Genomic DNA, 22,566 nt, shown 5'->3' on the forward strand with positions numbered 1-22,566 from the left:
CCAAATTCATTTCAAAAGTTATTTCATTTCAATCCAGTCCAGTCGTGCAGTCACATTACTCTAATTTTATCACAATCATAACATACAACACAAATCATCATACATGTTGTACATATGATACACAGCCCACTTCCTGAGCAAACATGTGGCAGTGAAAACAAGTCTTTCATTTTTACCTTCTCCAGCAGAGCCAGTCTCAGCATCAACACATATCTGCCATGTTCAATTGAGGATCAAGAAAGACCAAAAACAGCAGAGACTTGGTCCAGGACTGCAGACATAATTTTAACAATATGTTAAGTAGTGGCTTTGTCTAAAAAATAAAAAAAAACAGCAGCACTAAAATGTTTCATGCAGCCATCTGAAGCAGGATGCTTATGTTGATGGGATTTAATGGATAGGTTGTTTGTATTAACACTGGAAGCCAATTTAATGCTATCCAAAGTATGTGGCTGGCTAAGCAGTTTGTTCTTCAGATGATCTTTTCCAAATACAACAACCTCTTGTCTTTTCTGAATTTAAAACCAGAACATCTGAGGAAATTCAACCTTTTATTTCTTCGGGACATGCCTGTCGTCTAAGAAGATTGGGTGAATATAACTGAATATCGTCACCATTGCAGTTGAAATTCAATCCATCCAACCATCCATCCATGTCTTCCACATATCTGAAGTTGCAAATATGTACAACCTCAGTTGCAGGGGCAACGGGTCAATGACGAAAATTCAGACATCGCCTCACTTGTGACACTGTCCAGCTCATTCTGCGAGGGTGTATATAATATATAGATTTAGTATGCATATGTGGATTTTTTATCCTGGTAAAATAAAGATTAAATTTTTAAATAATAATAAAGAAAAAGAGAATAAAGCGAACGAGTTGGAGCACTAACCCCTGTGGTACGCCAGCACTGACTCTGGCACTTAAAGAAGATTTTCAAATATGTCAGAGCAGCCTACTGGCCTAAACCAGCCTATTGCTGTTCCATTGATCACTAACACATGTAAACCTCTGCAAGACAATTTTGCGATCATCTTTATGACATGCATCAGTGATATCCAACAGGACAAATCAGATCTATTACACAAATACCATGACGCACAAATGAACAGAACTGTGCAGTCCAAACTGTGAAAGGTACATTAAATTTTTGAACGATATAGGAGGTAAGGGAAATTAAGCGGAATGATTTTGGATGGGTTATGACAAATGCAAAAGAAAAAAAAAAGAAAAGCTGGATTGATGCAATAGTGCTGAGTGAGACTTATCTGTGTTGATGCTCTTGGCTGGCGGTCAGTGCATTTGCTCCTATAGGATCACGATCGGGATGGCAGCCTGGGCAGACCTGACCAGCAGTTGCCACAGTGCCAGGGACAGAGGGCAAAGCTATTGAGATGCAGTGTGATGGACACAATGGGTGCGACAGACTTGCTGTATCAACAGGCTTTTTGCTGCTCTGGCCAGAAATAAACCATAAATACCCCCACTGGCATCCACCGACCGCTCGCCAGGCCTCCACAACCACACACACCCTCAAACTGAGACAGGCAGGAGGCAAAAAGACGAGACAAAAGGAAAGACGGAGAGCGTGGCTTGTTCGGGGTGCAGAAAAGCACAAGCCATCCAGGTAAATTAATCCTTCTCATAAGGGAAGTTTTATTGAATAAATATGTGAAATGATCTGCTTTTACCAAAATTTTAAGACAATATGTGATCTTAAACTTGTAACAGCTGTTTTGGTTTGTGAAAATTGGACCTACTGGAATCAAAGTTTTGAAACACACAAGTTGCTCTTAATTTGCCCTAAACTGTGTGATTTTTGGGGGCTTTCTAGAGAAAACATGACAGAACAGCAGGGAACCCCAGACCAGCTGCCTGCAGAGAAGGGCCAAGGAGGTGCTGGAGCCACATATAAGGTGCTTTCAACACACACACCATTAAATTGAATTTAGTAGCATTTGGACAACACTCTCAACCTTCACCTGTTCCTTTTTTTGAAGTTGGCTGTATTTGAGTTTGAGAACTTTCGCGGGAAAAAGGTGGAGTTGTCCGGCGAGTGTAAAGACGTGTTGGAAAAGACCCCAAGAGTTGGCTCGGTCATTGTGGAGTCAGGACCGTGAGTGACTCTCATCTGCCTTTAAATATCATTCTGTCATTTTGAGTTTGCTCATAGTACAGTTTTGGCAATTTTATGTAATGCGGTATGCCTGTGTTGTTAGATGGGTAGGGTTCGAATGCCTAGGCTTTGGTGGGGAGCAGTTTGTCCTCGAGAAAGGAGAGTATCCTCGGTGGAGCACCTGGACCAGTTGCCAGAGTAGCTACACCCTGAGCTCCTTCAGGCCTCTTAAAGTGGTGAGTAGCATTTAAACGTGGCTCTTTTGCAGATTTTAAGTGCAACATAAGTAAGCGTGTTCTTTCTCTCTTTAGGAAAGTGGAGACCACAAGTTGCACCTGTTTGAGAATGCAGGATTTGAAGGACGAAAGATGGAGATTGTTGATGATGACGTACCCAGCCTTTGGGTTCATGGCTTCCAAGACCGTGTGGCTAGTGCTAAGGCTATTTCTGGAACGTAAGATATACCTTCTCAGTCACAAAGAATAATGGATACGTTACAATGGCCTGAAGGGTAGAACCGAAAAACTGAAAGGCTTAGAGCAATAGGACAGATGTGCCTGAAGAGTATTTAAGTCTTTGTAAATTATTAGTGATGATTTGTAATTTACTGTTGTTCTTTTGAAGGTGGGTGGGATACACATATCCAGGCTACAGAGGGCGCCAGTACGTTTTTGAACATGGAGACTTCAAGCACTGGAATGCTTGGGGAGCCACTGCACCTCAGATCCAGTCCGTCCGACGTGTGCGGGACATGCAGTGGCATAAGAGAGGGTGTTATATTCCACCTGCCCCAGCCCCTGCCCCTGGTCCTGCTCCAGCTCCCGACCCTTACCCTGCACCACCTAACCCAAATCCCAGTCCTAATCCCCAACCTACTCCCAAACCCCAAACTCAACCCCAGCCTTAACAGCACACCTCTGACGACACCCACACTGACTGGGGGAAGCTGAATGCAGCTGACCAATCCCCAGTTTCTCCTTCATGTTCCTTTTTGGGTGAGGCTTCCTGACCACGCAGTTTTGGAAAACTGGAACTGGTAATATTGAAACATGTATCTCTGCTAGAAATAAAGGCTTTGGCCCTGAATTTTGGCTATATGCACATTTGTTTCATGGTACTTATTATGCACTGCACAGAGAATTGTTTGACAAGTTAGTTGATATGAGAAATAAAATGGAAATTTCTCAAAATGATAAACGGATACAGTTACCAACATGAGTTATTATTCAACCAAGGTTAGAATACTAACCTTCTAAATAGATTTTTCATAAAAGCAGACAAGCATGTACCTTTGAAGTTTTTGTTTTGCTTTGTGCTTAAACTGCTTTGCAAATGCATTCATGGTGCTCAGATTTGAACAAATATTGGCACATTTTAACGTCCACCTTCTATGTGCAAATGGCATCATGAAGAGCAAAGGGGACTCCGGAATATGAGAAAGGTTAGGAATAAAATTAGAGAGAAGTTTAAAGCAAATTAAGTTTATAAACATAGACCTAAATCCCAGGGGGCTCAGGAGGGTTCCAGACACCCCCCACCCTCCTGCCGCCCCAATCTTGGAAAAGACTAGAATTGTCCCCCCCAAAAAAGTCATTGAAGAAACATTTGCATTTAAATCATATCAATTTGAAAAGACAAAAGAAACAAAGAACAAAATAAAGCTGCCATTTATCTCAGAAAAAAATAAGAATTAATTTTTCGGTCCCCCCCTACCATTATTAGGACAATGGTTCAGTCCAAAGTGTAGGAGGAGCAACAGCAGCGCTGAACATCACAGGCTGATATAAGGAGTTACCAGTTAGCGTGGCTCTACAGCACAAACATTAAAAAATAAAATCAGACTGTAGTTTGTTATTTCATTACTTTGGCCAAATCTTGATAAGTTACCTTATTAGCAAAACCGCTACACTGCTTTCATAGACTTAAGCTTTTATTTTTTGTCAAAGGTAGCAGACATCTCATTCATATTTAGCTCTTTAACTTTTAGTTAAATTAGAAGAGTTTGAAACGGGAGGGAGGGGCTGAGCAAGTGGCCAACAGTTCTGAGTGGGAGCAGAGAACAGATAGAAAAAACCCCAGAAAGACGCCTTTATTTCTCACTGTCTTCAATGTAGAGCCTTTAAAACAACAAAATAAAATCTGAATATTTTTCTATATAAACCCTGGTGCTTTAAGTGTTACGTTTAAGTTATAATACCCTCCAGATATTCATTTCCATCTACCTTTTGGTACTCTCTTTGGTCTTAAGAAATGTTCCTGTTTATGGTGACCCCCAATAATGAGATGGGATTTACGCCCTTGCTTGTAGAAGCTTAATTTGCTTCTTGAACATCTCAGTGAGTGAGAACATCTCACTCAGCATTGTTTGGTCTATTGCCTGAAAATGGAAAGACAATGACTCAATTGCAGACCAAGCAAGACATCCACCAAAACTTCAAAGAAAATCATGAGAAGTTACATTTTCAGATTGTTATAAGCCACAAAGGTGTAACACAAGGGTTTCATACAAACATTGTCTGAAAATGAAAATGAAAATTAAAACCATTTTCATTTTGGTTTGCAAAAAAAGGGTATACACCATACCCTTTCTTACAGCAGTACAAGAATGGAGCCAACACAGGACATTCTTTGGAGAAAAACTAATATTGCCTGCAAAAGACAAGACTGGAGCAGATGTTCACCTTCTAGCAGGACAAAGGCTGCAAAGCTACCACCAGAGACACAATTGAAGGTTTATTTTTAATTGAAGCATGTTTACATGTTTGAATGGACCAGTCAAAGTCCAGACCTGTTGCCAGACATATTGCCACATTGTTCACAGATAATCTCCATACAATCTGAGAAGAATGACTAAATGTGTCAGAGTCTAGATGTGCACAACAGGTACCTATGACAAACCCTAACAAACTTCGAGCTATAATCGCAGTGAAATCTGCAACTAACTCTGAAGGTTTGAATAAAAATGCACATCACATATTTTGGGATTTTATTTGTAAAAAGAAAAATGTAGAAAACCATGCATGCATCACTTTCTTGCCTCTTCATAAGTACATGCACTGCTCTGTATTGATATGTAAAATTACTTCAAACGGTTTGGCTGCAATGTAACAAAATGCGAAAATGTTCAAGGGGTGTTGAATACCTTTGGAAGGCACTGCATATTATAAATTTACGTTTGTCTTGTTCTTACCTTGCATCTCAAACGTAGGTGTTTCAGAAAAAGAGTTATGGGAAAGTAACAGTGAAAATGGCCTCAGACTTCCTCTGTTACTAGCTGAAAAATGCAAACATATCGGCTCTCCGTGAACTGTCTCAACAACTATGGAAAGCTAAAAGTGACACAACGCCTACATCTAATACTTTTAAACTTATTTGATATTTATGCAAAAAAAAAAAAACATTTGAAAAGTTTTCTTTGATTTTCCGGGATGAAAGAGAAATCAAATAAATGCTTCAGGCCCTCCTTAACTTTGCGTCCACTTAATGTTCAGATTAACGTCTGCGATAACAACACATCCCTAACATTTCCTCCTCAGAGAAACCCTCCGTTGAGGTCAGCTATCAGTGATTGGTTAGAAACAATACACAGATCCGCCCAGGAAGATGAAGAATATCCAATCAGAAAGCACCTCCATTCACCAGGCTCGTGAGGTGGGCGGGAAACGCGCAAAATTTGAAAGTTCACCCGGAAACAACAGCGGGAGTAGAGAGGGCAAGAGTGTGTTTATTAGTATATCGCTGCTTCTATGTTAACACTGTATTATTATTGTCTGCATGGCAGTGTGGTAAGTGTTTAAGCATCTCAGTACTTTGTGTACATACATATGATTTGAGAACAGCAGCGAGTGACGTATTTTCGTCAGTTAGCAATTTTAGAGAAGTGGACGTTGGCTACCGTTGACGTAGCGCGAGCTAAAGGGACGTTGTGTTGACATTTGGTTAGCCGGTCCGTTTACTGATTAAAAACCCAACATTAGCGGTACTTCAACTTTGAATAACCGTGTGCTTTTCACCTAGGTTATGTGGATTTAGGGAACCATGTTGAAATTTAAATACGTCAGTCAGGGAACCCTGAAAACACCTTGCTCCTCCGCTGACCCAATCACCAGTCGTAACTTGCGTCTCAACCAGGTGTTTCAGGTATGGCCATATCTAACTACCTTACTTTCAGTCGGATAGTACATATGCTTTGTGCGGGACATTTTAAAGCCGGTGGTCCGCAGTCAGTACATGACTCCCCCTTCCTGTGTTGTCCCCAGGGAAGAGTGAGCCTGTGCGGCGGTCAGCAGGGAGGATGCAGCTTAGGACGGGAGGAGTTCCTGGAGGCTCTGTTGCTTCTCTACCAAGAGTGCACATCCCCTGAGCTAATGAAGATTCAACATGTGGCAAAGTTTGTCCATAAATGTAAGTAACTTCATCTCAATGCATATCTAGTGAGAAGTCTTGGTAAATATGTTTAAGCGAAAACTGAGTTTGCCACCTTTATTCTTTCTTCCATTGATTGAAAGATAAAAATAAGATACTCTGAAAAGTGTTTTGCGTTGTTTTAGGTTTTAAAGTAGGCGCTTTTTCCAACTCAATTATTGTTTTTATCTTTTTAAGTTACCGATATGTAACATTCATTCATAACAATTCATTCATCCTCTTGTCTCTTTCCCCATCAGCTTTGCTTCCTGTTCCTGTCTTTTGCAGGTTCTATTTTTAAAGTCTTAAATTTGTCTTTTAAAAACTTTTATGAATTCTTGCATTTGTACTTTAAATTTTTTAAATAATTTTTAAAAAGTCCTCTGAACTCTTGTATTTGTCTCACAAAATGTAAGGAATTGTATGTTTTATAGGCAAGAAAATAGATCTGATATAAGTTGCTACAAAAAAGAAGCATTGAAATAGTCCTGTACCAAACTGCTACAATGGGATCTTGTCTTGTCACGATTCGAGTAGCATATAGGTAATAAAACCCAGTTTAGTAAATATTTTTTACATGATTGGCTAGAACATCGTTTTAAAAAAAACCTTTTTGCTAAAGTATGGGAGTTTGAGATTGGACATATGTAGCAACCCTAAATATATCATAATGAACACGTTTTTCTTGCTTACATCCAATGCTTGTCTCCCAAACAGTTTCTGAGGCGGTCTCCGAGCTGCGTGCCCTGCAGCCAGCGGTTCATGACTTTGAGCTGCGTGCAGTGGTCGGCCGTGGTCGCTTTGCTGAAGTTCGAGTAGTTCGAGAAAAAGCCACCGGCGATGTTTGTGCACTGAAAACGATGAACAAGGCCGTGCTACGCACTCAAGAAAATGTAAGACACTCTTATTTGACTCACCCAAAAAACATGTGAACAAGCTTGCAAAATTTAGACAATACTTTTGAGAAAATTAAGTGAAGAATAGCACTATCCCTGCATTGACATTGTTCTTAGTATACTTAATATTCTTAAGCTGCACTGTCAGAAACATCCGCAGGGGAGCGCTCTAAGGCTGAATAACATTAAAAAAATTGGGTATGGTATTTCACAGCTGTGGTCCCTGGCATATGACTAATGGAACAGATTTCTGTCAGAACAGTACATGAGCAATGTCAGGAAGTGATGATAAGGGAGCAACTAACTGCACGATTTTGAATGAATGAGTCATTATTTCTTTATGCCACATGGAACTAGTTTGCTTACTTTAAATTACATTTTTAGGATGAAAAGAACATAAAAAAGTGAAAGGAACTGAAGGGAAGTTTCAAGACTTGATGTCTTGAAAGGTGAAGTGGTTTTTGAGTAATACCATTTGTACTTTATATTTAATTTCCCTTTAGGATTACAGTATTTTTAAATTGAATTGAATACTTATCTTCTTTTATCAATATCCATCCATCTTCGAAAGCTGCTTTGTAAATGAACCGACCACTCTCACCATACTGACCCGTTCTTTCACTACGTATCACATTCACTCGTTGGCACAAAATTTCACACAATGATTCACAGATCAGTGGGCAACAAGGAGTTCTGTGTGCCATGGGGGAAGCTGGAATGAAACTTATAGCCTCTTAATTTCCAGACTGCTCTTGCCTATTTGGTAGCCTTTGTCCTGTTGAAATTTGAGAAGTGGAGTCTATCCTCTTCTAAAACTAAATACAACAAAATTCTGTTAAAGTATAATGGCAAACATTAGGTCTTAGGATGATTGATAATAGTGTGTTAATATTTCATCTAATGATCTTCTTTGTATTTTTTGTGTTGAAGATAAGTACTAAGAACTAGGCACTAAGGTTTCCTTCGTTACATGCAGAGTACTGTGAAAACGGATTTACCTCTTTCCAGATTTCTTCTGTCATACTTACATGTTTCAAACAAGTTAATTTTAGGACCTGTTGAACATAGTCTGATGTTAATCTTGCTATGTTAGTCAGATAACCAAAGTGACTAAAAAAGGTTGAAGCATCAAATACATCATATAAATACAACTTCTCTGTCAACATGGGCTAAAAAATAGCATTCACGGGATAATTCCTCCACTAACCAAAAAGAACAAAAAACCTAGTCTCTCATTTCCTAAACAGGATTTTTTTGACTGAAAGAATGTAGAATGCAGTTTCTGTAGAACTTTCCATATATGACGCAACCAAAAATTTGGCTCTCTAACAGAATATCCTGAAGAAGAAGTATTTTTGACCTTAAGTTGAAGTACACTTTTGTTAAATCAGATCTTAGTGACAACCTCTGAATAGCACAAAGAAAAATACCCAACAAAGTAAAGGTCGTCGAGTAGCTCAGGGGTTTTCAAAGTATGAAAGGGTGAGCCCCCCTCCAAGGAGCACAATGCCTGCTGCGCCCCCCAACCCCCGAACTGTGACATGAGCTCCATGTCACAGTTCAGTTGCAAAAACTCCCACCTTCAGCCCCGATTATAGTTACTTTGAAAAAGTAACTTTAATCGGACTACTGATTACTCCTTGAAAACGTAACTTAGTTATATTACTGACTACTTGATTTGGAAAGTAACTAAGTTACATTAAAAGTAACTTTTTAGTTACTTTCAGCAGCTGCTAACAACAACGCTCTGCCTCCTGTGAAAATCACATTGAGCTTTGTCAATACCTAATTGTCAGCTATTTTATAATGGTAACATCAACAATGTGTCTCCACTGATAAGGTTGAACTGAAGAGGAGATTGTAGAAAAATAAAAAACGTGAGTAGTTTGTGTGGTCCACTGTTGTCTGGAAAACTCTAAGAAGGATTTTAAAGCGCCCCCCCCCCAGCCTCCAGATTCTGCGTTACGGCCCTGCGTTTGGTGTCAGCGCAGCGCACAGAGCTCCTCCTGCAGCTCAGATGGTTGCACAGATTTGTGACACTTATCTTAATATTAATAATTATAACGGTGCTAACTTGCCATTATAACTATTGGCAACTACGGACACGTTTATTCGTGGCTGTTTTCACGTTTATTGCGCTGTTCATATTGGTCTCGATGTTTGTAGTTTTCTGGAGCGCAACGTGAAGCACGACGTCTTTCAGAGGTAAAACATTAACTTGACATTAACAAAGATATAGCGGGACGGATCATCCGGAAAATGATGAACAAGGAGAGACTGAGTAAGACTACCTTAATGACAGACAAATTCTGGGATTTATTGAGTTTCTGCTTATTTCCAACCCCAAATGAGCAACTTCACGTTCAAAAACGAACCCAAAAAGGCGCAACCAGCAACTCGTAAAATTTTCAAGCGACTTTAAAAAAAAAAAAGCCCAAAGCCGCTTATAATAATCGGACTTGTCGACAGAAACTCAAACTAGTTCCAGTTTTTCCACCAACAAAATACGCATCTCCCTCCATTGTTTACATTTATGTTGCATAGAGACGTCGGTCACTCGACAAGACGAGTAGAGGAAATACGATTAAATAACAAAAGAAGACAGTAACGCACAGTAACGCAAAAATGATTTTGATAAGTAACTGTAGTCTGACTACTGGATTTGAAATAGCAACGCGTTAGATTACTCGTTACGGAAAAAAGTGGTCCGACGTCAGTAACGTTACTGACATCACTGGCCAAAACATCCTCTAAGGAGGGAAACATTTCCACTGATCCCCGCTCCACATGCGCACCCCACAGTACCAGCTTTTTCCTAAATCCACAGAGTTGATCGTGTGCGTAAAAGACGTTTCTCTAAAATCAGTAGACGGCAAGCAGATAGCTTTTCCGGTTTACTTTTTCCCTCACACCGCGCCTCCCCTAAAGTGCTCTGGCGCCCCCCAGGGGAGGCGCGCCTCACACTTTGAAAACCGCCGGAGTAGCTTATTCAAACGGCGGATTAAGATCCAATGGAGAGACCATGGTGTGATCTTGAATAGGCTTGAAAACCCCCTACTGCTGCTGAATTAAAACAATTTTTTTGAAAGAAGAGGGGGCCAAATTCCTCCAGAGATGTGGAAGGCTCAGGATCGCTAGATGCTGATTAGTGTTGCCATGGGTGACACAACCCAGTACTTGGTTTTTGATAAGTTGTGACCAAGTTGTTTTGGACAGCTTTTCCTTTAATAAATGAAATCATCTGAAAGCTGTGTTTTGTATTTGTTCGCAAAGTCACAAAGTACAAGTTTGGTAATGTGAAACATTTAAGTCGACATGCTGTATGTCTATCCTTTTGCTTCTTTACAGGTTGTTTTTCATGAGGAGGAACGGAGGATTCTGGCTCTGAACAGTAGTCCATGGATTCCACAGCTTCTTTATGCCTTTCAGGATAAAGATCACGTCTACCTGGTGAGACTGTAGCATGTTTAATAAGCCAAGGCATTTCCTAAGTGCTGTAGCTTAACTGTGGTTGTCTGGTGGTCAAGTTGCTGCACTAGAAGAATGTAGCCCAGTTGAGATGTTTTGTTCTGTTGATCTATGGGGTAAGCTCAGCTGAGTGCATACTGACTTAGTGTGTGAACGGATGGGGATAGCATAGGGCCTCTTATATAGATTTAGGACAAAGCTAGTACTGAACTTTGTTTGTTTGGGAACATTGTCCTGTGTCCAACTCACAAGTTTTTGATCCGAACTTTAAACTTCCGAAGTAAGTACACAGGAACTACAAGAAGACTTTTACGATTCATTGTGAAACATGCTTAACGTTTACATTGACTGAGAACGTGGCCACGCCAAATTCTGCACCGTTAGTCTCGGTTTACAGAAAATTCAGGTGAGACAAAGATTGATCTGTCTTTCTACATCAAAATGAGACTTAAAACCTTATTAGCTGTCAAGCATGGTGTTGGTGGAATCATGAGATTTGTCTGTTTGGCAACTTGCAGTATACTGGTTTATGCACACAATTTGTTGTTTTAGAAGGCCAATGATTTTAAACCCAAATAAAAAGTTTTGTGTTTTTTTTTAATGATTTAAATACAGTACAAACTTCAAAAAATACTTTACTCCTATTTAAAACTCGAGACTTTCAGGTCCCTGCCAGTATTCCACCCACTGTTGGCAAACTGTGTCTAAATATGCAGCCAAAATTGTATCAGAAGCTCACTGATGGCTACAAAAAATGTGGGGTTTCCCATCTATGCCCAAATGGGCATTCACATACATTTTATTAGAGGATGAAAGTGAAATTTTCAACCTGTATGTATATTTTTGTGGGTTGGAGAAAGTCAACAAATTCAAAGTTTTGCACTATATTCTGTATATGTAAAATAACAAAATAGAAATCTTACATTATTTCAAGTTCAAATCCTGCAAACCTATTATCATCTGGGTTTTTTGTTCATTCAGCTAGGATAAATGGGACACATGCTGCTAGGGGAAAAAAAGGTAGCTGTTGAAATTTTTCTTTTCTTTTTTTTTTTTCTTGCAAATTTTTCTGCTAAGATCAGACATGACACTGAATCATCTCCTTAGGTTGCTTTTTGTTCCTAAATGACTTTTAAATCTTGATGAGTGGTTTAATAATTGAAATAGAGGAAAGAGTCAGCTACAAAGACTAGGCTTAAAAATGTAGTAAAGCATGCGCAAGACCTCCAGAAATCCTTTTAACCCCCTCTTTTGATTAAGGACATGACTCATGCTATTCTCTTCTTCAGTGTATCGGTCTGGCAAAGTGTGGCTGGTTGTCTTTTTGGTTTGATGTATACCTTTTTGGCCAGTAAAAACACAGGATTTAAAAAAAAATTATTATTATTATTATTTATTTTACATCTCCAGGGTTTATTTAGATTCAGTGAAAGAAACTCTTCTTCAAAAATTGTGTTTCTGCCAGCCTCTAAAGCGACCTTTGATTATTTTTTCCTACACAAAACGCAATCTTTGTTTGTGTTGACCCCACATTGACTGAGGTTGAAGGAAAAATGATTTTATATATACATATATATATATATATATATATATATATATATATATATATATATATATATATATATATATATATATATATATACACATATACTTACTTCATGCCCCCTGCATGTCAATCTCAATTCTTCTTCATCGCCGTTTCACTCCCCCTCTTTCCCACCTTGCTCACTAACTGAGCATGGACAAAAATACAAAGCATCCATCTTTATCCGTGTGTCAGAGAGGCTCCCAGTCTCTCTGTTGCTAGGTAACGCTAGAGAATGCTCCTGTTCATTCAGACTCTCAGACCATTCATGCGCCAGGGGCTCTCGCCTGTTAAGTGTGCGTGTTGAAGGAACCGAATGGCTCCAATCAACTTGACCAGTTTCTTTCTCCTCAAGGTGCAGAAGACTGCCAAAATAATCTTCAGTTATTTGTGTTTTCAGATAAAATGTATGCAAATATCGAATGAGATATAATTTCTGGCATGTTTGCTTTGCTGGATGGGTGTTATTTTAACGCTTTGATCACAGCAATACATGCTGCACAGGGATTTTGCGGGTATGCTTGGTCTATTTTTAGCATTGCTTTGACTGCGGTATCAGAGATAAATCTGTAATAGTGTCCGCTCCTTACATAAGGAATTTATAATGAGGAGAAATACCCTATGAGCTTAATCTGAACATAGCTTTGATGTGAGCTCATATGCATCATACTTATTGCTGTCTCATGTAGATGATAAATATTCAGTGAATGAAATCAGCCAATTTGCATTTGATTGGCTCAAAATGTTTTGTGTTTATGAAATACATCCTAACTTAAAACTCCCACTGGTTTCTCTCTAAATATGACAACTCCTTTTTCTTTCTTTCTTTTCTTCTTTCTTTGTAGTTTTGCAAAAAAAAATAAAAAAATCAGATGAAATTTTGGGCCATGTGCTTAGATAGATTTGCCAAAATCAGTTCTAATTTCTGTTTAGTTGGTGCATCTCAGACTATATTTAGTTTATATATTCTGAAAACATGACATGTGTGACAAGCTTGTTGAATACTAGAATGGCAATATGAGTCATAATTAACCCATTTCCCCCCCCTCGTTACTCCCCCTTTTTTTTGCCATCATCTCACCAAAACCCATTCATTAACAGGCAGGTGTACAATGACTACAAGGTTACATGCATATCAAAAAAACAAACCAAAATATCTGGTGCAACTGCCAATGTGCAAGTTACAACAGTTAAAACCACCAATCTGTGACTGACAGGGTAGCTAGAAATACAAATTAGTTTAAAAAGAAAAATTTAAACTAGTTATGAAATTTATTAAGAAGTAAAGAAAAAGTTGGAAGACAAGATTGTTTAAAACGATTGCTCGTGCAATAGATAGCTCTGTAACATGTCCCTGGGGGTAGTTGTTTATAGTCTCCAAACAGAATTTGGAATGGGTCCTTCAGTATCTTTTTTTTGCCTGTTTAATCACAGTGCTGTTTCCTGTTATAAATCAAGTGTGGGAATATCAGAAAGTGAAAGTCCATCAGCGTGGCCAAAAATGTTCTCAACAAGCAAAACGGATGGACCCTGGAATATTATGTGTTGCACACTTTGAAATTGCGGCTGGGATTCGATGTATTGTCTAGTTCTAAAATGTTATCTCGTGTTTTATTGCATCATATTTTATTTGTGTTCCATTATTATGTTCTTTTCTATCGACTTTGTCTGTCTGTGTGTGTCTTGAGGCCATGGAGTACTTGCCGGGTGGTGACCTGATGTCTCTGCTGAACCGATACGAGGATCAATTTGACGAGTCAATGGCTCAGTTTTATTTGGCTGAGTTGGTAGAAGCCATTCAGGCAGTCCACCAGCTGGGTTACGTCCACAGGTTAGACACTCGAAGCTGTTTCATGTTACTGCTTTCCCTTCAGTATGTGGTAAAGGAAGAGCCACTACAGTTTCTGACTTGGTGTTGCTACTTTGTTTTTCACTGAATTGGTTTTGACGTGCGAGTCAGACAGCATAAAGTATAAAAAAAAAAACAATGCTGATGTTTCCTAATGTGCTCCATTAAACTTAGAGTAGCTGACATGTTAAAGTACTGAGGCAACAAAAAGCTTTTTAAAAGCAGTATCAAATGTCCTATAAAATATTTCCTTACAGAGATGTCAAACCAGAGAACATTCTCATCGACCGGACTGGTCACATTAAGCTCGCCGATTTTGGATCAGCTGCCAAGTTGACTGCAAACAAAACCGTAAGTAGATTACACGGTTTTGACTTCAGTGTTATTAACAGTGACATCACTGAAATAGGTTGGTAGTATTACTGCAAAGTTTAAAAACCTATGGCTAACTTTGCCATATGGAGTTTCAAAGCAGCTTTGACTGACTTTATCAAGATGGAAATATTTCCAAACATACCAATTGGTCTGTAAGTACAAGAAAAGTATAGTATCGTCTTTTTTTAGCTTGCTGACTGGCAGTAGTGGGCAGCATCCTGCAGCTGAGAAAGTGCTGCATTAAAGTCCTTACTCTGAATCTTATTAAAAGAAATTTAGTTATGCAAATGTATAAAGTGGAATTTAGTTTGATTTAAATTTGACCTTATTTCTTTCTTCTATTTTCTAAAAGAAGTCTAATAACGTCATGCTGTTTTTTTTTGCTTTCTGGTAAACTGTAATTCTTTAATTATTAAATGTTGAAGGTGCAGTCATAAAAAATATAGATTTTTGATAAATATTGAGCAGTTTAAATTCAGGTTTAAATGGGCGTGTGCTGCTTTATAACCAAGTGTAAAATTCCAAATTAAACATCAATGCTGCAGTTTCTTTTGGGGGGTGGAGGATTTAATAAAGGTGCTGAAGTACGCAAATTGTGTTTTTAAGGAAGATGTAGCTTGTCTAGGACTCTCCGTTGCTAAATTGACAAGTCAAAGCAGTATAGATTTTGAAGTAAAGGTGCCACACCACACTTTAGCATTGTGTTGTTTCGTTATTTGCGGAACGGATGGATGATGAGGCTTAACTACGATTCAGGCAGGTTCCGAATTAAGTTTGAACTCAAATGTAAAGAATTTAAATAAAAATTTTGAAACTATAAATTTGTGACCACATAGAATTGTGCATTGAACGGTACAGTAATCCTGTAAACCACATTAGACCTATGATTGAAAAATGTGGCGGTTTTTAAACTGTTTTGTATTCATTTATTTTTTTCATTACCTTGGTCAGTTTTAACACCGATAACCCGCAGTTGTCCATTTGAAGTACTTTATAAATGTTTCCAGGTAGCCACTGCCACAGTACCTGTTGGAACCCAGGACTTTCTGTCCCCAGAGGTTCTGACAGTCATAAACGGCGGCTCTCAGAGCACCTACGGGGTTGAGTGCGACTGGTGGTCGCTTGGCGTTATTGCATATGAGATGATCTATGCCAAGTCGCCTTTTTCTGATGCCACATCTACCAAGACCATCAACAACATTCTCAATTTTCAGGTATGTCTGGTACGGTGATCATTTAAAGAAAAAAATAAATCTAGTCATTGTATTATTCAAGTAATGAATAATTATTGAACGGCCCATCTCCTTTGCCTCCAGCGTTACTTAAAGTTTCCAGAAGAGCCTCATGCCAGTAAGCAATTTGTTGACTTGGTCCGGAGCTTGCTGTGTGGAGCGAGAGAGCGTCTGGGCTACCAGGGACTGCGGTGTCACGCCTTCTTCTCAAATGTAGATTGGAACGACTTAAGACAAGGTGGGGGGACTCCCCTCCTTCTGACACTTTATTTTCAGCCTCGTAGTAATGATATGAACAAATGCTCTGTCTCTCGATAGGTGTGTTTTATGCTTCTGGATGTATGCGAGCAACAAAGGGTGAAACGCCATTATGAAATGCGTTTTCAGTTGTAAAATAATGAGGCTCTGTGAGCCATTGGCAGCGGGCCAGCTCCTTCTGTAGGAGAGAAAATGGGAGGAAGGCTGACGGTGAAGATCTGCAACTCATCTGCTTCTTAACAGACGCAGCACAAATCCTGAACGCAGGCTACACCAGCAGGCTTTCCGTGGCAGAAGCACACGCCTGATGATTTAACATCATTGTTATTGTTCAGTTCGACAGCGTCAGCTGAGCAGCTTCTGGAAAGCACAACTCTAACCCTTGAAGAAATATTTTCTGTCAAACATGCCTGACCAGCATCTCAGTTTACTGGTTATGTACTCTTGTTGGAAACAAGCTGGGCCTTTTTTGCTCATCAGCTCTGATGTGTTCATTAAATTTTCCTGTCATATATTTTCTTTTGAAAGATTTCCCCTTTGCAAGTAGTATTTATGATAGACTAAACACTATCATAAATAGTTTTTTTGTAATTTTACAAAAAACAAATTAAACACCTTTATACAATTTGGAGGAAAAAATCTGTTCTTGATATAAAGAAGTACCTCATGTTTACATGTTTGCATTGGATATTCGGTCCTTGTTTATTGACAGTTCAACACAGAAGGAGCTTTTTGCTTCAGCTGTGACTCCAGCTGATTAGCTCGCTCTGCTGCAGTGAGGGAGAGCGAGCGAGCATGTGTATGAGAGGAGGAGAGAGGAGGAGGGAGGAACACAGGCAGCATGTGCATCAACGCGCGACTTGCCGCACTCTAGGCTCCCACCGCTCTGTTCCTCCTCCCTTCCTTTCTCTTTCCTTTCTCCTTGTGTTGTTCTTTTGAACCTAATTTTTTACTACCTTTTTTTTCTTTTTTCTTGCCCTCTCCTGTTCCCTCCTCTCTCATCCTATTTACTCTCGCAGTTCCGCCGCCTTTCGTTCCTGCGTTGCATGCTGAGGATGACACCTCTAATTTTGAGGAGCCAGAGCAGGCTGCCCCCTGGCCAGCCTCAGCAACCCAGCGAGGAGCTGTGCCAGCAGGCTTCCGGGGCCAGGATCTGCCCTTTCTAGGCTGGTTCTTCAGCCGAGCATTAACAGCATTGGCCAAATCTGAGTAAGTGCTACCTGTTTACCAACATGTTTTGGTGTTCTCTTTCCTTTTAATTCACTGTGAATCCACAGTAATCATCATTTCCTTTGCATATGCCTCCTGCAACATCTTTGTTGTTCCCCCATACTAACACTGGCTTCTTTGCTGCTGTTGGGCTTCACAATATGCTGGTAGCCCTCTTCCAGGTGACCCAGCAATGTGGCCTGGGCAGCTGGTCTTGTCTATGTCAATAGTTTTCTGCCTGTTGGTGCTTAAAATTATTTTTGTCCATTTGATGTTTAAAACAAGAACGGAAGCAGAGCTCATTTCTGATGTTTCTTTCTCATGATTTCTATTTTTCTTTCTTTTTTGTGTGTTTTGCGACCACACGTGGTTCATCCGATGCATAGGCAGATAAAATAAATGAACCAGAGGATGCTGGGCTGCGTTATCTTTCCATGAACACTGATTGGTATGCGGCTGAGTGTGTCAATGAGGTTTGCTGAGACGTGGAACCCCACACACAGGCACACTCCCACCGTCGCTGCCGTTGTTGTGGTTTCACCGTTTCCCTGTGAGACATAATGAGCTCCTGACTTTAACAGCCTAAGCTTGGGAATGTAATTTATCTTTATGGGATTTGGCTTCTTAACCTCTGATAATAAAGCAGGAGGATGGGTTTCAGTTCTCTAGCCCCCTCCCTGGGTCGGTGCTCTCACCGGTTAATGGTGCTGGAGAGACTGCGGATCATGACAGCAGCAGCAGCAACAGAAAGGGAAGAAAAAGCGTTAGCAGATAAGACAGAGAAAAAAGGCTGAGAGCTCAGATTGGGGGAGAAAATCTATTTCTATGGTTACTACCGTGATGTTTTTTTTTCTCCCCTCTTCAGCACCCACCCCCATCTTTACCAGTCTTATCTCTTCCTCTTGTTTTCTCCCTCTTCTAATGTCTGTCCCTTGCTGTTAACATAATATCACTCATCTGCTAGAGCTTTTTAACTGAAGCCAGTCATTTTGTTTGCGGCGTTTGACAAAAAGAAGCCCAGAACCCTAACAATCTTTCAGTATCGTGTGGGTGCATACATATGCATGTGCACAATCTTCATTGCAATTCCAAAAAAGGGATAGGGAAATAAGCCAAGAGTCGGGCATAATGAAATGCTAATCATGTGTTTTGGGGTTTCCAGTCATGACTTATTTGCTTTTCATTCTTTTTGACCTTGATTGCCCGACTCCTCATTAGGAAAACTCTATAACAAAAATCTTCTTCACAGCTTGCCTCATATTTCTGAGAAGCCTTCTGTTGCCCGCTGCCAAGAAATCATTGTTACATTTTATTATAATCTATGTTCATCAGTGTATCTGTAATGTGTTTGGTTTGAGGAGTTTCTCTTGTCTACTGATGATTGTGATTGACCAGAGTAGAGTAGAAAGTCTTTCTGGTCTGTCACCTAACACTTAGGTTGAGAGTATGATACGTTGACAGCTCCTTATTAGAATTCCCTGAATGATGCCAGATGGCTGGCAGGGTGTAAAAGTTTTATTCAAAGTCTCCAGAGGATAAGTTATATTCATTTAGCTGACCATTTCACTCTTGTCCAAAGCTATAACATGGTGTAAGGTTACTCTTTAGTGAGCTTTGTTGGCAGCTAATGCCCACAGTTTTGGAGAAATCTGCTGAGGATGGTAGGAAGCTTTGATATCCTATCATTTAGTGGAGCTATCAGACTTACCTCTTAGCACCAGTTGCTTCACTTGAATATAATAGGGGGAGGAAGTAAAACTCCTTTATTCTTCCTCCCTCTTATTTGGCCTTTAGTAAACCTTTCAAAACAGAAAAGAAAACAAAAATAGAGACTAAATACCTGCTACATTTAATGTTAGTTCTTATTGAACTAAAAAGGGTTGCAAAATACATTACAAGTATATCATCATCACAATACAGGTGTGTGCAATATTCATATCACAAGTGACTATCACAGCTGTGGATGTTCACATTGGATGCAAATGACATTGGCCAAAGTGTTAAAGGTCACACAGGGTGAGAGAAACACAGATGTGCAGCCCTAGCACACAATATTATATCGTCATACAACATAAGCAGACTAAGCTGAAATGGGATTTTCGTTAGTCAGGCTGTATGCTCAGGGAGCTGCTCTGCAGGCAGCTTTTTAACAAGCATGTTGATCGTAGCTTCCTAGCAGGTACTTTCCCCATGGCATTGGCTGGTTCTCCTTCAGTTTTTGTACCACGGTCTTCTGTGTTTTTCACAGCCATCGAATTTCTCCAATCTGCTAAATGCCAATCAGCCGACTCTGTGCAGCAACAGGTGAAGGAGGGCCTTAACTTCAATACTATGTACTTCATTCAGCCAGAAAAACCTCTAACTGATTCTGACAATATTTTCTGACATCTCATTTTAAGGACTTGAAACAGTATAAATGCCAAAATGGAAGGTTGTTGTGGTTTTTAATCATATAACCTTAGTATATTTTGATATTGTTTGCCAGATCAGTCCCGATCCTTGGTTTGGAGATCTCATGTATTTCACTCATTAAGTCAAAATTTTCTATGAGAAATGCTCTTTTATTATATAGACATTTAGAAGTAACAATTTTAAAAGTATAACCCTGTTCCTCATCATCTTTGTTCATAAATATGCTAAAATATCGGTAATATTGGTAAAATATGACTGATTTTTGCCACCAGATGATGCGTGCTTTAATGGACAGGTGTTGTTTAGACTGTTTTGCTTAGCAAAGAAAAAAAGGCAAATGATCAGAAATTTGCATAAAACTGACACAATTTCCCAACTATTGCTTTGTTGATCCTGATTTCTAGCTGTTTTAGAACCTTGTGGCTTTACGTGGATTTTCTTCATATTCATGTTTCTCTTTTGTCATAAATATATTCCGTGTATACACCAGATCAATGCTAATAAGCCTTAAACATGCATACCTTCCTCCTGTTCCTGTCTTTTATTGATTCCCCTCAGTAATGCGGTCTGCACTGAGTCCTCATTTATTTTTCAGCCACAGTTCAAAGAAATGACAACCACCATGTTCTTTACAGAGGGATCTGATATTTTCTCTCCTGTACATTTTGTGTATTCTTTTTTCCCCCCCTTTTTTCTTCTGCCTACAATATGTTAGAGCTGCATAGAGTTTGTACCCATACTCATTTTCAATGTGCAGGAAGGAGTACGAATGTCATGGGAATGATGTCCGTCTTCCTTTTGACGTTTTGTAACTTGTACGCTTAATAAACCGTAACTGGATAGCTTTTTAATCACTACAGTATTTTCTCCACACAGGCTCTTTAACTATTCAACTAAACAGCAGTGAGATAAGTGAATTCCTATCATAATTGTGTCGGCTGCTTGTTTGCTTTCAGTTTTAATCAGGATTCCCATGAAATAAATGACTGACTGTGGCGTTTCGGGTTTCAGTCTTTATATAGCACAGCTCAATGTGAGTGGGTGGGTGGGGGGATTCTTCTTTATATAATGTAGTGTATGCTCCATGTATTGATATGTTTCAAGGGGATCTCTCACTGCAGCAAGCACAGAGAGCAGGGATTGCTTTTGTGGTGTTATTTTTAACACTGTGACTCAGGCTGAGTCAACTTTGTTAAAGATCCTTTTGCTGCGTTTGTAAACTCATTCATAAAGGCTTGTTCATTTATTCCAGAGCTGTTTTGTCTCCAGCACAGCAGATTAAACCGCATCAACTGTGTGCTCAGAAAAGATGAAAACGTTAAACTCACTGCAAAGTTAAAGATGGAAAGACCCCATGATAAACAACAACACAATCAAAATTCTCTGTCACATTATTTAGTCAGAGAAAGAGGAAATACTTCCATGCCTGCATCTCTCTTTATTTTTCTTCTCTGTAGTTTGTTTTTGTACTGAATAAACCATATAGAATAGAAAATAGGTGATATTCTCTCCTCTGAAAGGCTTTCATGCATCTCACCCAAACTGTTGGCAGGAGTGTAAATTTTTGGACTAGATGTGCCTCTAAATAGAAAGAACGGATTCAAGGCAAACCTTGATGTTTATTTTTGATGGTGGGTTTTGTGTCTGCGTTATAATTTTTATTACAGCGTTATAAAGCCTTCCTGTCATAATGTGTGTGTCCTTGCTCTTACTTAAGGGAGCTTTAACAATGATGGTGCAATAATTTCTGGACAGAATCAAGGATTGGCTGCCATCCTTATGTGACTTGGGCTGAATTACATTTACTAGACTTGACCTTAGGCCCGCCTCCAAATACCTTTACTTTAATTAATTAAAGATGCATTTAGGTTTTGTGTTTTTCTTTGCCGTCACACAAATGCATATATACTGTAGGTCGCATACCAAATTTAAATATAAAAACAAGCATACTTGACAAAAGTTGAATATCTGTAAAAGTATATTTAAACCTTTAAAATTTATAATCGAGCAAAATGTAATATAAATTGTACATCTATAAGTTTTATGCCCTAGCGTAATACCAGAATGTTTATTTTTTTCCTCAAAAAAACATCTTAAAATAATGAGTAACATGCATTAGTATGCATTGATCTACACAATCCAGTATATTGGTTGTTCATGTAGTAAAATAATTCAATTAGAAGAATTGACTTTTGATTGGTTTAGAGATTCCAACCGGCAACTCGCAGGTTACAGGATGAAGCCCTACCTCCTGAGCCACTGCCACCCCTCAGTTTACTTTGTGTTTATCCACCCATGTTTACCTATTGGGCCGATACTGATATGCTAAGAAAGGACTAAAATCGGTCGATACCGATGTTAATGCCAATATATCATGCTACTATTGCAGTGTGTTTTGCAGCTAGATTGAAGGACCTGTGTTTCACTAAAGACTCTCTTGATATGCTGTTATTTCAGGTCAGTGTCTGCAGGCCTCAACTCACCTGCTAAGACCAACTCCATGGAAAAGAAGTTTCATCTGAAAAGCAAAGAATTACAGGAAACTCAAGACAAATGCCATAAGGTAGGAGAGCAAAGACACATTTTTATGTTTCATCACAGTTCATTGTCAATAAAGCATTCATTCGTTCTCTGCTGAGAACGAATGAATGCTTTCTTTCCAAAACTGCATTGTAAGCATCCTCTAAAAATAAATTCCATGCGAACCAAAGCGACTAATTCCTTATTGGAAACTGTAAAATTCAGTTTGCACATTTTGGATT

General features: G+C 39.3%; 2 protein-coding genes across 6 annotated transcripts in view; both read left to right on the forward strand.

The window, feature by feature from the left end:
- Positions 1 to 1,361: 1,361 nt before the first annotated feature.
- LOC122834446 (beta-crystallin B3-like) lies at positions 1,362 to 3,217 on the forward strand. Its single transcript, XM_044122890.1, has 6 exons — positions 1,362 to 1,627; positions 1,835 to 1,916; positions 2,001 to 2,116; positions 2,220 to 2,352; positions 2,428 to 2,570; positions 2,741 to 3,217. The coding sequence occupies exons 1-6, from the start codon at positions 1,395 to 1,397 to the stop codon at positions 3,021 to 3,023; spliced, it is 990 nt and encodes a 329-aa protein (XP_043978825.1). The 5' UTR covers positions 1,362 to 1,394; the 3' UTR covers positions 3,024 to 3,217.
- A 2,558-nt stretch (positions 3,218 to 5,775) lies between these two features.
- Positions 5,776 to 22,566, forward strand: part of cita (citron rho-interacting serine/threonine kinase a) — a 44,796-nt gene continuing 28,005 nt past the window's right edge. For all 5 annotated transcript variants that reach the window (XM_044122892.1, XM_044122894.1, XM_044122891.1 and 2 more), the window contains exons 1-11: positions 5,776 to 5,901; positions 6,134 to 6,256; positions 6,376 to 6,520; positions 7,238 to 7,413; positions 10,765 to 10,866; positions 14,158 to 14,300; positions 14,576 to 14,669; positions 15,701 to 15,907; positions 16,010 to 16,163; positions 17,203 to 17,392; positions 22,262 to 22,367. In XM_044122892.1, the coding sequence (XP_043978827.1) occupies positions 6,155 to 6,256; positions 6,376 to 6,520; positions 7,238 to 7,413; positions 10,765 to 10,866; positions 14,158 to 14,300; positions 14,576 to 14,669; positions 15,701 to 15,907; positions 16,010 to 16,163; positions 17,203 to 17,392; positions 22,262 to 22,367 (1,419 nt within the window). In that variant the 5' untranslated portion in view covers positions 5,776 to 5,901; positions 6,134 to 6,154. The remainder of the gene's footprint in view (positions 5,902 to 6,133; positions 6,257 to 6,375; positions 6,521 to 7,237; positions 7,414 to 10,764; positions 10,867 to 14,157; positions 14,301 to 14,575; positions 14,670 to 15,700; positions 15,908 to 16,009; positions 16,164 to 17,202; positions 17,393 to 22,261; positions 22,368 to 22,566) is intronic.

The sequence above is a fragment of the Gambusia affinis genome, linkage group LG07 (genome assembly GCF_019740435.1).
Source record: "Gambusia affinis linkage group LG07, SWU_Gaff_1.0, whole genome shotgun sequence".
In the NCBI taxonomy this organism is placed as follows: domain Eukaryota; kingdom Metazoa; phylum Chordata; class Actinopteri; order Cyprinodontiformes; family Poeciliidae; genus Gambusia; species Gambusia affinis.